Here is a 15762-nt window from a genome sequence, read left to right on the forward strand (position 1 = left end):
TTGATGTGATTGGGTATCTGAGCCTCTTGCCTCTGAACACTTCACTGACTTGCTGATGGCTCTTTGGGAACTCTTCTCTGGTCCATTTTTTTGGCAAGTGTTGACAGCCAGGAGGGTTATGTGAGGTGTGGTCCTTTCCTTGCAGCTTTGGGTGTCTCTGGGGGTGGAGAACACCCTGCTGTGGCTTCCTGGGCTGTGCAGCTATGTTGGGAATGTGATGTTAGCTATAACAACAGGAGCTGCCATGTACAAAACCTGTGGCAACAAGGCAAACCTGCTTAAAATTGCAAAATAATTGGAGAAACAAATCATTTGTGTAGATTTTTGGCTGGCAGGTTGACCTGTTCTGAGTGACATTTGATAAAAAAGGTGTCCTGATGAAAGGGTGATGCTGGCCCTGACAACAGGAGTAATTTATATTTTGGAAGAACATGACCACAGAGAGACCCTCTTTAAGGCATTCTGTGTTTAGCTGTAGAGCAGATATATCCCCAGAAAACTGCAACTCCACCTTTTATCTCTTTTTTTGGTTTTCTGGTTGCTGAACTTTGAACAATTTGAAGTAAAGAGCAGTGCATGTATATTCTGAACATGAGCAGCTGCAAGGTGAACAAAAGGTGGAAAAAAAGGTGAATGTGCAAGTGAACAATTGGATATTGTTCACTGAGGAATGCAAGTCCTTTAAGCATAACTTGTGAAAACAAAGCCCAGACAGACACTGTTCTGTACAAAATTAATGCCTTTCAGTGTCTGCTTTCTTGTTTCACTCATCTGCAGTCAGGGAGGGTTTCCGAGTGCATTTTTCCACATCAGACAAGAAAATGAGAACTTTGATTTCTTCCCTGTATGGAAATGCACTGAGTGGGTATTGAATGTTTCTTTGTTAACAGAGGTTTTATAGAAACCCTGATACAATTGTTTTCTTGTTGGTTGCAGCAGCAAACTATGGAAACTTCCTGCACTTGGTAATTGTGCTCCCTATTGCTCTGCTGCTCATCCTTGGGGGATTGCTGATAATGCTCTATGTCTTTAACAAAAAGAGGTGAGTTCCATGTGCTGGTGCTTAAACCTGCAGGAGGGAAATTGTTTATTTTCAAATCTGTGCCTGTGGAGTGACTTAGAGATTAAAAAGAGAAATGCCATTCAGAGGAGTTGAGAGGCTGAGATAGATTCTGCCTTGTTGGGATGGAAAAGGAGGTGGTTTAGAGTTAGCAGCATCTGGAGATATGAAAAGGGTTTTTATTGCAGTGACATGTTTGACTGGGAAGAGGAGGGCTGTGAGGAACATATCAGTGAGGCATTGGTGGCACACACTGGATCTGTATAATCAGAATATTTGACTGAAATATGGGTCAATATAAATCATGAAAAGAGCATCTGAGAGCTCTTTTCTGCCTCAGTTCCATTCAGGATAATCTGATTTTTTTCAAATTCCAGAGGGTTTTTTAAAGTCTTACATCCACTTAAAAAATTATATTCTGGCCAAGAGCTGTCACTGGGACTGTTCTGGTAATTTGTTTCCCTCAGTTTGTTTTTTGTGACTAGTGATTTTTTTTTTTATCTCATTGAAATACATAACGAGAACTTAATAGCAGTACAAATGTTCAGTCTTGCAACTTTCTAGCTGTGGATGTTTTTTATTACTTTCACATTAATTATGCTCATTGAGTATCCCATGAGTTCCAGCTCTAATTCACTGGTAGCACTGCAGACAGTGGTACCAGTTCTGCTCAAGCTCTCCAGAGAGGGCTTTGTCTCTGGTGATTAGAATATCTGCTTTGCCTTCCTTAGGCTCTCCTACGTGAAATTCCTGATAATTTTTCCTTGTTTAAACTGATGTTCTAACACAAAAATATTTTCTCTGTGAGCCTGTCTCCTGCAAAAGCTCTCAAAGTGCATTTATTTCATGTCTTATTCTGAAAATCACCCCTGTAAAGCTGGGAGGGTGTGGCATTGTGTGGTTTTAAAATAAAATATTAGAAACACTTAGGAAATAGTTGAATGGAATCCCCCACTTTTGTCTTTTGCTAAAAAACTTCACTCCCACAGCAGAGCTGATGATGGTAAGGTGCATTCTCAGCCACAGGTCTCCTGGTTGTATAAAAATTTTGATTTTGTTAAAAGAAAGCTAGAAGTACTTTGTGTTTACGTTTTCCTGGTGCTGATTTGGTATAGAGAAGACTGCAGAACTCCTGACAAGCTATTCTGGACTGTGTTTCCATTGATTATGTGAGGTAGATAAGATCTGCTTGTCCCTTTGTCTGAAAAACTCCATGTTCAGTAAAGAATATTCTGTGGTTGAGCAAGCAGTAGAAAAACTGTACAAGAGATGGTCTGAAATATACTCAGATTTAAAGATAAAAGAAATAAACCCCAATATTTCTACAGGAACAGTGACAGACTGGGCAATGGAGTACTTTATGCTTCTGTGAACCCTGAGTACTTCAGTGCCTCAGATGGTGAGTGTGACATTAACTTGAGATGCTTTTACTGTCCTGTGTTCTGTTGGTGTCTGACTTTGGAAAGGTATGAAACCCTAAAAGATGTGCTGTAAAGCCACTTTTCCTATTTTATTAGGACAGCTCTGGAATCCACAATTGCTAATACATAAATGTCACTTGTCTGTTGAAACTGAGGAGTTTTTGAATTGTTTTCCTGGAGTTTTATCCACTTGAGGCAAATTCAGATTCAGTAGTTTCACTTTCAGATTAACATCTACTCATCCAGTCATGTTTTCACTGGAATAAAGGAAGAATGAATGAATTTGTGGTCTTTCATTCATGCTTGCCCTTTTAAGCTCTGTTTTGCCCTATTGAAACAAACCCACTACTTGAAGAAATCACAGCATCAGACAAATGTCCTTGAGGCCTCAGTTTTCCTGTTTATGGTTTAGTTTGGTGCTGCTGTTGTAGAATTCCTGCTGGAATAGTACTTCCCAAAGCTCCCCCAGGAGAGTAATGGGTTTACCCAGAGTGGCAGCAGACTATTTTACTGTTATTTTTTGTAGCAACACCATTAGGGTTAAAGGTCTGTCACTGTTCATGCTATAATCCTCTGTTTTCATCCTGTCATTTCACCCATGCAGAGCATGTGACACAACTGTCCCCTCCTTGGGTGACTGATAGGCAGCAGCATCAGTGAGTGCTTGGATGTCTTCTTGCCTGAGGCAGTCCTGCCTCCTGGCAGTCACCTTCTGAGAGCTCTTTTCTGCCTCAGATCAAAGACCTGCAGCAGCAGCAGCAAGTTCTGCCTTTGCTGGTGCAATGGTGTGTGCAAGGGATCAGAATAGTGCCATGCAAAGAACTGCTGGATCAGAGTCTGCTTCCCTCTAGCCATAAACTCAGTGTTAATAGAGAATACAGCAGACACTAAACTGATACAGATGGTCAGGTCTGTTTGATGCTGTCTGGGAGAATTAGGAGAGCAAGGATTCCAAGAAAAGATTTAACCTAAAGCATTGATTTGAGCCTCTTCCCACCCTGGTTTTGGCTTTGAGGTGCCTTATTTCTATCTCAGTATGTCAGTACCATAGTGAGGCTGCTTCAAGCCCCCCTTTCTTCCAGATTTATTTGTGTGGCACCATCCCCCTGCCTCTGTGTGGGACAGCCCAGGGGCCTGTTTGCACACATGGTGCAGGGTCTCTCAGCATTCTGTGTGGGGTTTGAGCCCCAGAGCTGTTGGGGCAGTTGCTGTCATGGAGCAGGGAGGGATCACAGCACTGTGGAACATCAGGGCTGTTCTCTCTCCCCCAGTGTACGTTCCTGACGAGTGGGAGGTGCCCCGGGAGAAGATCACCATGTGTCGGGAGCTGGGGCAAGGCTCCTTTGGAATGGTGTATGAGGGAATAGCCAAGGGAGTGGTGAAGGACGAGCCAGAGACCAGGGTGGCCATCAAGACGGTCAACGAGTCCGCGAGCATGCGCGAGAGGATCGAGTTCCTGAACGAGGCCTCGGTGATGAAGGAGTTCAACTGTCACCATGTGGTGAGTCCTGGAGATGTGACCAGGCTGTGATTCACCAGCTCTGGGGCTCATTGGCACGAGGCTGTTCTGGGACTGAATTTGGGATTTTAGCTTCAACTCTGCACAGCTTTGTGATATTGTCATGAAACCCCAGTCAGAGAATGGAACCAAATCTGCAATCAGACCTTTCCCACAGGGCTACGTATCACCGTGAATAAATGATAATTAGCTGTACCTGTATACTTGTACTGAACATTTGTTTTTCCTCTGCCAGGTTCGGCTGCTTGGTGTTGTTTCTCAGGGCCAGCCAACACTGGTTATCATGGAGCTGATGACACGTGGGGACCTCAAAAGTTACCTGAGATCATTGAGGCCAGACACAGAGGTGAGTCATGAGTGGCTGGGGCTGTTTATTTCTTCAGTTTGAATCATCTTGAACAAGACAGCCTCACGTTGGAAGCAGCAGGCAATTAGCCTTTCCTGCCCTTCTCCTTCAGTCTAAGGACAAAACATGAGCTGCTGTGTGATCTCCAACAGCTCTTTCATGAGGCAGCCCAGGGTGCCACATGGAATAGGTCCCTTCTTGTGCCACCAAGCCCTCTTTTCCAGATTTGCATTAGGTCTCTTGTCTGATCTACTTTCCCATCAAGATGTTACAGAAATTGGCTGATTTAAGAACACATGTTAGGATAATTGTTTCATGTTGTGTGTCCTGCCCATTGCCCCTGCTGGAAAGTAGATGTCTGTTATCTTAGCTCCTGTGCAAACTCTCATGCATAGGCCATCAGTCTAACAGCTACAATTGCCTCATATGATGCAGAGTCTGAAGGATAAAGATGACACACAGGTCACTCGCCACTGAAATCACAGCAGCCTATGTAGAAAATGAGCTCAGCAGCTTTTGCCCTTGATCTAGAAATTCCAGTGTGGATAAATTAAAGGAGCAGAACAGGAAGCCAGGGTGTGCACAGGAGAGTGGCTGTGGTGTGTTAACTGTTTGACCTTGTGCTGCTCAGAGCAACCCCGGGCAGGCGCCGCCGACGCTGAAGAAGATGATCCAGATGGCGGGCGAGATCGCCGACGGCATGGCCTACCTCAATGCCAACAAGTTCGTGCACAGGGACCTGGCTGCCAGGAACTGCATGGTGGCCGAGGACTTCACAGTCAAAATTGGAGGTGGGCTCTCCTGACCCTGGCACAGATCATACAGTGATCCTAGAAAATCAGTCTTAGAAAGCTTTTTATATTGCTTTTTTTTACTGTTTTTTTTTAGCTGAGCTCTAGTTGAAATATCTGCAGAATGAAATATGTTCCTTGTGAAGATTACTGTGATTTAAGACCTGTGAGCAGTTAACACTGAGTTGAAACCTCTGGAATAGCTCTGCTTGCTGTTGTTCCAGTGAGCCAACAGTACAGCATGTGGGTTTAAAAAGAGGCAGTGGTTTAGGTTCAGATACTGCAGACATCTGGGTGGATGGTGTAGTTACCACTGGTGTGTCATTCATGTCTCTGACAATGCACAAAAATAATTCTACCTCCTGTTTATTGATTCAAGAATGAGAATTTTAGGATTATTTAAAATCGTATCTGAGTTGGAAGTGGAATGACTTCAGCTGGGTGCTTTCCAGTCTAAACTGGAGTTCTGCTTCCCAGACAGCTGAATGGCTTTTCTTCTGCTCTGCTGTTAGATCACCAATTTTTTTTTTCCTTTCACCATCCCTCCAAAATAGTGTCAGATGAGTTTTTTCAGTCTGCTCTCCAGAGAGAGTGATTTTAAGCTGTTGGCTGTTTTTGAGTTGTGCATATTAAAATAACATGTATAGCAACAGCCTTCTGCTGTAGGAAACTAATTCTTTTTCTCAGAGCTTAACTCAGCTATTTTGATAATTTGTGTAAGTAATCCTGTCATTTGGGAGAAAGAAAAAATGATTTCATTTTGAGTCAGTTAATTAGGAAATAAGATCTTTTGGGGATTTTGTGTATTTTCTGCAGGTTCGTGGGAAGTCAGCCTAAATCCTTCCCATTGCAGTTTTCTCCTCCTGCCCCCATCAGCTTGTTTCACAATTCTGTAAACTGAAGATATGGTGCACTTCTTCCCTTTAATGTGTTCATGGTTACCCCAAAAGCACTTTGTAAATGTGCTGCACTGCTCTTGTTTATGTAGCAGCATTGAAAATCCCCTCATGCTGAAACAGTTTAGGAGCATCTTGGCTGGAACACACCGACTCAGACTCTTCAGATCTCAGAGGAAGAGCTTTATGCCACACTACCCTGTGCTCACTGCATGTCTGTTTCTTATTTGCATTACATTTTGCAAAAATCTTCCATTCAGCTGGGATAAAGTCACCCTGGTGTGTGGGAGTGATGGAAGAGCTGCACAGATGGGCTTTTTAGTCATAATCACCCTGGTACCCCTGCTTGGTCACTCACCACAGACTGGTGATAACTGAGAGACCTGGGGGAGTTCTGTGCACGTTTCCTGGGGGGGGGAAGGGGCAATTAGAGGTCTGTGTTGGTAAAATGCATTTTGCCCTCTGTGTCATCAGACAGCATTTAATATCAGTCAGAGGATTGATGACCTCTAATTTATTAACTTTTTGAGAACACAGTAACTGGATTCAATAGGCAAGTGTGAGACCCAGCAATTCTGTCTCAGACTGATTGTAGGGAAAAAACACTGGAATAAATCTGATTACAGTTAGGGGGATGAACATCTTTAGATCCAAGTCTTGCAAATGCTTATGAATTTACAGCTGAGCATACATATAAACTAGAAGTATGTCTTTAATATTTGGGTGTGTTAATCACAAATGAACAGTATAATCCTCTGTAGCACTTGAAATGGAATATTGTACAGAAACTGGGCATTATCTTTGGAAATAGGAAAAAGAAAACCAAGAGAAGTATTTCCTTCAGGATGTGAGATTGTTCAATTAAACACAGTGGTTATAAGTACTAAAGAAGCTCCTTAAAAAACCCGAAAATCACTGAATTTGGCGAACAATTAGTGAATTATGTGACCTTCAGAAGACTCATCTTACTGCAAAGCTTGAGCATAAATGCTGTAATTTTCACATTCCTATATTTAAACCATTCAGAGTTGTCACCCCCGAAGCCAGTGGCACAGTCTGTTGGTGTTGGGAGGGAAGGTCACCAGCCCTGAGGCAGCAGCTGAAGTGTCTGCAGAGCCAAGTGTCGTGGGAGCACAGCGCAGATTCCTCACAGCCAAGTGTGATTCTCTGCCTTGTAGGAAGGGGAGATGTTCCTCATTTTCTCACCCAAACCCAGAGTATTTCTCCCTTGTAGATTTTGGCATGACGAGAGACATCTACGAGACAGATTATTACCGCAAGGGAGGGAAGGGTTTGCTGCCCGTCCGCTGGATGTCCCCGGAGTCGCTGAAGGATGGAGTCTTCACAACGCACTCCGACGTCTGGTAACAAAACAGGGGCTCTGAAAAGCTGCTTTAACCTCCTCCTTTCTAGCCTCTCTTCTTGTTTTAGTAGACTTAACTAAGTGTACTGCTTCTCCTGTCCATTCAGAGGTAAATCTCTTGTTCCATGAGTTTGTGTTTCAGCAAGAACTCATGCATGAGGTTGAATTTTGCTCTCAGGGAGAGCAGAATTAAATGGATTTCCAGAACTGGAGGTGGCAGCATGTTTCCTGCTGTTAGTTGTAAAATCAGTTGTGCAGTGAAAAACATTACCTTCACCTGGAAGAGCAAGTTGTCATTTTTTAAATTGTCTTCCTTCAAGAAAAGCATTAAAAGTTGCCAAGAATATAGAAAGGTTCCTAGTGCTGACCTGCTTTTCCATCAAAACCTTCTGTGTAAATAACATCACTTTCCCCCAGATGGGTTGTGTACACTCGCAGGCTTTTTTGGGGAGTTCTCCCTTGTGCATATCCCTCTCCATTTGGAGCTTTGTTTGCTTGGTTTATATACTGCAAGATGCAGAAATAGGGTTTTCTTTCAAAGCACACTGCATGCTTGCTGTATCTGTGCAGTTATTAATAGAGGCGTGTACTTAGGAGAAGTAATCCCCTGGAACAATTCCCCACACACCCCCCAGCTTTTGGAGATAGGTAGAGAGTACTTGGCAGAAGATGGTTGTGTACTGGCAAAACCTCTCCTCTGTCTTTTATGGTTTCTCTGCCTTCCTAACAAGATGTTTTTACTGCTGATCTGTTACAGAATTGGCAGCTGATTGCCTCCAAATGTCTAGAAGTCAGTAGGAATGGTGTTTTAGGAGTAAACTGCATTTTCCGTGAGCAGCTTGAGGAGTTTGGAGTCAGTGGTCTGTAGTTCACAGCACCAGCTCTGAACAAAAAGTTCCTAAGAGGAATTAAAGTGAAAAAGCAAAGCACCAGAATGATGCTTAAATTTTATTTTACATATGGCTAGTAACTTACTTTTGAATCCACTAACCCTCAGACTTGGAAGCAGATGAAAACAGCCACATTGAGTTGAAGGGAAGCCCTGTATCAGCCATTTATCTGATTGAACAGTGCAGGCATGCTTTTGGCAGTCCCCCCAGTAAAAGAATTTTGGGACTTGTAATGGCTTCACAAAGCAGACAGAAATTTGGATTATATCACTAGAAAATCCCCAGATGCAGAACTGACCCAGCCTGGAGTGAGGAGCTGGCAGAGCTGCCTATTCCAACCACACAACAACAGGAATTTTCAGGTCCAGCCATTGCCTCCAAAGGGTTCAGCAGCAGCTCAGGGTGAGCATTGGGGATGTCCCATGTGTGTTCCACACGTGCTTCCTTTTACCCTGGGATTCTTAAGTGATGTTATTCTTTATTAAATAGAACTCAAATTCCAAACAAAAAAACCCCAGGTGACGCCAAATAAAGTGTCAGATGTAAATTAGTGCTGTAGTTGTTGCAGGAAGTTACATGAGTGCTTCCCTAAGAAGGAAGAGAGGCGGTTTAGATTGAATTTTGGGAAGAATTTCTTCCCTGTGAGGATGGAGAGGCCCTGGCATGGGGTGCCCAGAGGAGCTGTGGCTGCTCCATCTCTGGAAGTGTCCAAGGCCAGGTTGGATGGGGCTTGGAGCAGCCTGGGACAGGGGAATTTGTCCCTGACCATGGCAGGGGGTGGAATGAGATGGGATTTAAGTTCCCTTCCAGCTCAAGCCATCCTGGGATTCCATGATTTGGCATTTGTTGGTTGCTCAGTCCAAAGCAGGATTGTGCAAACGGTGTTGCACTTGATCAGTGGGACAATCTGAGTGAATATCCTGGCCTGGAAAGGAGTTTGCTGATTACAGGATTGGAAAGCTGAAGAGGAGGAGCAGTAAAATCTTGACAGATTTTTACATGTAAGCATAGAGAGGAAAAAAATGGTTTTATGGAGAGGAGGCTCACAGTACTCGTGGGTATTTCAGAGAGTTTCTCCTTGGGATGGTTTGGCATCTTAATTGTTGGAAGTGATTTACTCTGAAATTTGGTTCACAGGGGTCTACATGTCTGGAGGCACAGAAAAACAGGCTCAACGTGAGAAATTTGCTGTTTGTTTAGAACATGTATCCATAGCTACAGAGAAATTTCAATCTAAATTCCAAATGTAGTGGAACTTGACTTAACACTGTCATGAAATACTGTCTATTTACTTGATCTGCTTATGGCTAAAAGGATCATTCCTTCTCAGTGACTTTTACACCAGGCACTATACATTGGAGGTCTCTTCATGCCAGGAAAAATTCCCTGAATCCTTTTATTGGTTCAGATTTGAAGTTGCTCAGTGTAAACTGTGGAGCTTGGCTGTTTTAGGGGCCATTTATTTGCATCAAACAGTAAACAAAAGGTTGAGATTGTTTTTCCTGCCTTTCTGGGCAGATATTGTGACATGTAGCTCCATGTTCTTCGAGATCAGTTCTAGAAGCCAAGATGTCAAAAAGACAAAACCCTGTTGAGTGGTTGGAGTCCAGGATTTATAAGCTGTAAGGTGAAATGGCAACTGCAGGAAGGAAGAGTGTCTGGAGGTTTGAAGGGTGGAGCTTTATTTTAGCAACTCATTCTTTTAATGCTTTTCAGGCTGAAGAATGAGGTAATTAGACAGGGCTGGTTTTGTTGTAGTTAGGGAAGGAGGACATTTTAAAATTAATGTAATACTGTTCAGGGTGAGGGTGGATTTCTATAAATAAATCCTCAGCATCTTGCATTCTCTCGAGGCTGGTAGTTGCCTGGAAGGAGCAATCTGAGTTTATTTGTTAGGATAATCTGACGAGTAGGTGTGCAAGACTTGTCCTCGTTATCCCTGCGGTGATCAAAGAAGCTTCAAAGGCGCCCAAATGTTGAGTTGACCCCCTGTCCCTCCCTCCCCTAAAAGGAAAACAATTGCAAGGGAGTTTGTGGCTTCTGGCTCCAGATGCAAACCAGTTTAGATCCCAGGGATATCTGAAAGATAAAACCCCAGGGCCATAACCAGCTAATGGCACTGGACTCCTGTTTTCATAACTCCCCCCCAGTGGAACTGTGTGTTTTTCACTCAGCTTGACTCAGCATTTTACCACACAAGTCAGACAGCATCGAGATTTTCCTTCTTTGCCCAGCAGCTCCTAAAGTAGATGACTCTTCAGTGCAGGGCAGACAATTTGAGCTGTGTCTGCTCAATAATCTAATTTTAAATGGAGATATTTTTAGAAAGTGTCAATACTTACGTCCAAACTACCCAATTACATAACTATGCTTATCTTCCTTTGCCAGTAATCAATTCCTATTATTAGACAAACTGCTTTTTTTCACTTCTGCTGTCCTTTGTAGTTATCTGGAAGGAGCTGGAAGCTGTGTTTCAAGAGCACAGTTACATGCATGTCACAAAGGGGTAACTGAGTTTTTCTCACCTGAGCCCTTTTCTCACTAGAGTGGAGGTGCTTGAAGTCAGCAGTCTCTGGAGGGAGGGGTTGTGACTGTCACCACAGGCTCGTGTTTTTTGAGGAACTGGAATTCTTTGTTAAAAGAAAACACCCATGGACACCCAGCACTCAGCATCTTGTAAGAATTACACCTTGTGAAGATGGCTGGGAGCCTAAAGCTGTGCTGTTCCCTGCAGGTCCTTCGGAGTGGTGCTGTGGGAGATCGCGACGCTGGCGGAGCAGCCGTACCAGGGCATGACCAACGAGCAGGTGCTGCGCTTCGTCATGGAAGGGGGGCTGCTGGAAAAGCCAGACAATTGTCCTGACATGCTGTAAGTGCCACCCCTGCCCTGTAGGCACAGCCTGTGCCTCCTGAGCCCTGCAGGGTCTGCCCTTGCCAGCTACCACAGGGGGGGCTGATCGGTCTCTGTCAGTCCAGACATTCCAGAAAACAACTTGGCTTGTGGCCAGAATCCCACCTTGGGCTATCTCCTCTAATAAGCAAACAAAATCCAAGCTTTGTGCTACTGAATAAAACTTAAAATTAGGCTTAATAAAAATGTTGCTTGATAAGTGACATTTGCTACATTAGGAGGCTCTGTGCCTAAATCATACCTATTCTGCTTAAAGAATTCTGTTGAGCATAGAGAAGAGAGCAAGGGACAAGCTGAAATGTGTGTAAACACTGGAATTCAACTTTTTAGTTCAGCATACAGATAAATCAGTGTGTCAGAAGCTGGACTGTGAATCTGCTGTTTCAGTCACAGCCCTTGTCCCGTTGAGATAAACCAATCCTCCCTGCTAACAGTTTCCTTCCCTGCAAGCACAGGGTGAGGTTTTCCACAGAAAAACCTCTCCCTGCCCCAGGATCGACCCAAAGCCTCACAGCAGCAGAGGGTGTGCAGTGCAGCAGCTTCAGTTTTTAGCTTTACATTGCTGAAATACTTCTGCTGGCCTTTGTGTACAGCAGTTTCAGTTGTTCAGACTTTATTGCTTTGATATACTTCCCAAACTGACTTTTGGGAAGGAAATACTGCCTCTTGCAGTTATTGAAATTTGTTGGAGGCCCCCAGAAGGGATACAATCACTTAAGGGCCTCAGCTGCTTGGGATTCTTAGGAAAATAGCTTTTTTGGCTGGAGCCTGGCTGTGGTTTCAGATGACAGGCAGTGTTGTTTTGTTGTTTGAGGGGGGTGGGTGGTATATGCAGGGGGAGGTGTAGCTGCCATGTGATTCCTTGGTTTCACATTCCTTCCCTTTGGAGATGCTGAGGAGAATTCCTGGCAGTCGGATTGACTGGACATTGTTTAACACAGTCAGAGCTGTGTAATGGGGTGGGCACGATTGGGAAGGACAGGGATGTGATGGGTTCATCTCCCTGGGTTCACAGGAGAAAGCACCTCTGCAGTGGAACAGCCTCACTGGAGAGACATCCAGCATTGGAAATTCCCTGTAAAGCTGGGTGTGTGTGGTATGAGCAGGGTGGGAGGGGAGTCAGGCCAGAAGTTCTCTCTGCTGCAGCCCACCCAGTTCTCCTTCCTCCCCCTCCTCAGGGAATCTCCTCTGCTCCAGGGCTGTTGCTGCTGGATGAATCCCCTTTGAGGGTCCTGCTTGTGAGCTGGGAGAGCTTGGTTAAAGTCTGGCAGAGCAAATCTTTGCACTGCTGCATAAGAGCCGAGGCCTTTCTTGTGCTGCTCCTCTTGGAGAAGCTGCTCAGAGGCTGGTTCTGCCCAGCAGGGTTCAGCCTGACAGTGCAGAGGTGCTGAATAAAAAAAATCTGCCTTTGTATTGTGCTGCTTTGCTCTGTCAGAAAAAGGAATGAGGCTGAACTCAGACCTAAGGCACATCCACATTGCTGGTGATTTTTTTGGTTTGCTTTTTTTCTAGTGATAAAGTTGAGTATAAAACATCTTGGCTTTATCCCAAATGTAAAAAGGAGAGGAAAAAAAAGCATGACCTTATTGTGACTTGCTTTTGCTCCCTTTCAGCTTGTTTTGTCTTTTAGTACAGACACCCAAATCTGGTAAAATTCAAGTAGGCATTTGTAGGAATAACAGGAGAGAGCTCCAGGAGTAACCTTCGCCTTTGTTCCCTGCACATGCACTTGGCAATCAAATGCCTCTTATGTTCCTGTGATCTTTATTCTTTGCATGTTTTCCCTTCTTTCCCTGCCCAGGAAGCTGTGGCAATGCTGTGCCACCCTCGGTGACCTCCCCACTGCTCCCAGCCCTCACCACACACTGCTGGCAGGACCAGACCTGCTCTGGTTCCTCTCCAGGGCCCATAACCTCCTCCTCAGCTGGGGACCCACAGGAAGATGAGGACATGGGCAGGAGAGTGTTCCTAACTGTGTCTGAGAGCCCTGAAATTGCACATGGATCTTACTCTGCATCCCAGGCCCATGCTTTCTCCAGTGCTTTATGAAACCCTTTGTAAATCAAGGGATCCCTTTTGTGGAGATGGCTAAAAGATTGTGTTTGAAGGCAGGTTTCTTGGCATGTCTGTGCTAGTGGGAGGTACTTTTTAGGCAGCACAAATTCTTGCTGGTGGAGACTGGTCTGTGAAACTTTAGTATTGACTCCTGATATTAACTCAAGAATGTCCCAAAAGCAGAGCCTGGCTGCAGGGAGGTCACTTGGGCTTGGTGCTGCCTGGAAGCAGGTGAAGAAGGGGAGCTCTGTGCTCCTATGTCTCACAGGGTACCTACAAAAGCACAGGAACTTTGTTCTTTAAATTAATTTGGCTTGGAGGCAACTGAAATTCTGGTCAGAACATCGGTGGGGCTGTCTGTGGAGAGAGGGGAGTGTGCTGACAGAGAGAAACCTCCAGAACAGGTGGGGGAGGTAACTGCTGTGGGGAAGTGTAGATGAGAACAGAGAGAAGACCCTTGCTGTCCCCAAATCTGCTGTTTTAGCCATGCAGGTGATGAGATGGTGACACAGCCCTGCACCCTCCAGCCATGGAGCAGGAGCTCCCCTCAGGACCTCGTGTTCCCCCATGAATTCTGCAGGGTGCAGGCAGGCTGGGACCCTCTGGGTCTCCATCCTGGTCATGCTTGTCAGGGTCTCCATCCCTGGTCATGCTCGTGCCTGTGCTCCCCTGACTCTGGCACTCAGTGGCTTTTTGGTGGAGCTGGAGAGGTTCTGTTCTACAGTGTGGCTGTGCAGGGCAAAGGATGCTTGGGCAAAGGGGGATTTTACAGGGGGCTGTCCTGTGGCTGGGAGGTGGTGAATCCCTGTGAAAAGGGCAAAGCACAAAGGGGAGGGTATTTCTGGAGGCTCTTTACTGTTGTACAGGGTGAAACAAGCCTCAGTTGTGTTTATGCTACACCCTCTTGGCATAGCTCGCGTGGCTCTGCAGACAGAACCATGCAATAAGACAGATGGTTCAGTAAGACAGTGCCAGGAGAAGCTTTGCTGTTTTTCTCCTCTTCCTGTGCACTCAGTGATGTTTTTATGTCCTCCCATTGTTATGGCACTGCTCATCAGGTGACGGCTGCGTGGCACCAAGCTTTGGTACAGCTGAAGCTCTCAGACAGTGTGTTCCCATGGGGCTTTTAAAAGTTGTGGAGGCTGGAATTCCACTCTGTTTTTGAAGCAGGATTGCTTCCCCCACATGCATTGTAGACTATTTACGCAGTGCTGATTTCCCTTTGTTCCTGCTCAGAACCCGGGGTCTGCTCTGCAGAGGCACTGGCAGCACAGGCACCAGCAGGGGAGGAGAGGTCCTTTTGCTTTTCCCCACCAAATCAAGTGTATTGCAAAGCACAAATGGAATGCAGCTTCTCTAGGAACTTTCCATTTTCTGTTTTTGTTGGTTTTTTTGTTTTGTTTTGTTTTTTTTTATTGTCTTGGTACAAAACAGAGCTCAGTTTCTCCTCAGTTCCTTGAGCAAAAGATGCATAGAGGAATGCTGGCTATTCCTCTAACCCATGGTGGTGCCTCCAGCTCCCTGGAGCTCACTTGCAACCAGTCAGGAACGTACTTTATAAATCTGCTCAGGTTGTATTAACAGCCTGTAAATTCCTCCATTGTCTATTGGAAAGGTTTTTATTTTGTTTAAGATAATGTAAACAAGGCCTGTGAACACACAGAGTTAAAAAGGAAAAAAAATCCTTTTATGGGAACTCCGTAGGGTTTTTAAATCTGGAATGGCTTAAAAGAAACATCACATGTCCTTGTTTGTGCTGATGTCACATGCATTACTCCGCTGCTTGTGGTATCTCCTTAGCATTGCCCTTAGGCCTCGGGGCGCAGCGCCAGCGAATATCCAGAGTTCCTGGCCCCAGCCAAGCTTCTATTCAGGGACACAGCAGTCAGCTGGAAGGGAAACAGCAATGAAGTAACAGAAATGGATTTTATATATTTATGTCTCAAGCTTTCCTCACCCTTGTGGGTGAGGGTACGGTGCAGTTTTATAGTCTGGCTCGGCTTTTGCTCTGAAAGGCTTTTCAGACTCAAAAACAAGCAGGAGCTGGGCAGTGTTTACGTGTCTACGTGCGGTTACAATGCAGCATTGAGTACCCGGGGAGTTCTCCCAGCACAGACTGGTTTTGCCAGCTCCAGTTGGGTGTCACAAGGCCATTCTCAGGTGGCTGACGTTTGTTCACGCGGAGCGCTGCCAGTGGAGCTCTGGCAGGGATATTGGGCACTTTAGATGCACTTCAGTGAAGATTGCTTTGGGTTTGGTTGGAGCACTCAGCAGTGTTTGCAGCCCAAACACAGCCACTTGCCCTCTCTGCTGGTTCACGTCAGCTGAGAGCACAGTGGAGGTGCAGCAGTATTTCCCAATTTCCCGAGTTTCTGGGCTGGGGTTTTGTTTGAGGCCAGGGCTCCTGAACTCTCTCCAGACCCACCATGGGCTGCAGAGCCCAGGCTTCTCCAGCTCAGTGTCAGTCCTGTTGGAAAGGTTGTTCTAGAGCAGGGACATTACTCTGGGAT

At 45.2% G+C, this 15762-nt stretch overlaps 1 protein-coding gene across 2 annotated transcripts in view; it reads left to right on the forward strand.

Annotated features, from left to right (window-relative positions):
- Positions 1-15762, forward strand: part of IGF1R (insulin like growth factor 1 receptor) — a 170909-nt gene that overhangs the window by 146225 nt on the left and 8922 nt on the right. The window contains exons 14-20 of one of the 2 annotated variants that reach the window (XM_071441261.1): positions 937-1042; positions 2389-2459; positions 3753-3982; positions 4236-4346; positions 4978-5137; positions 7268-7397; positions 11021-11155. In XM_071441261.1, the coding sequence (XP_071297362.1) occupies positions 937-1042; positions 2389-2459; positions 3753-3982; positions 4236-4346; positions 4978-5137; positions 7268-7397; positions 11021-11155 (943 nt within the window). The remainder of the gene's footprint in view (positions 1-936; positions 1043-2388; positions 2460-3752; positions 3983-4235; positions 4347-4977; positions 5138-7267; positions 7398-11020; positions 11156-15762) is intronic. The other variant, XM_071441260.1, reaches the window with a different exon arrangement.

The sequence above is a fragment of the Agelaius tricolor genome, unplaced genomic scaffold (genome assembly GCF_023055355.1).
Source record: "Agelaius tricolor isolate 1412-34295 unplaced genomic scaffold, bAgeTri1.0.p SCAF_16, whole genome shotgun sequence".
NCBI classification, from domain to species: Eukaryota; Metazoa; Chordata; class Aves; order Passeriformes; family Icteridae; genus Agelaius; species Agelaius tricolor.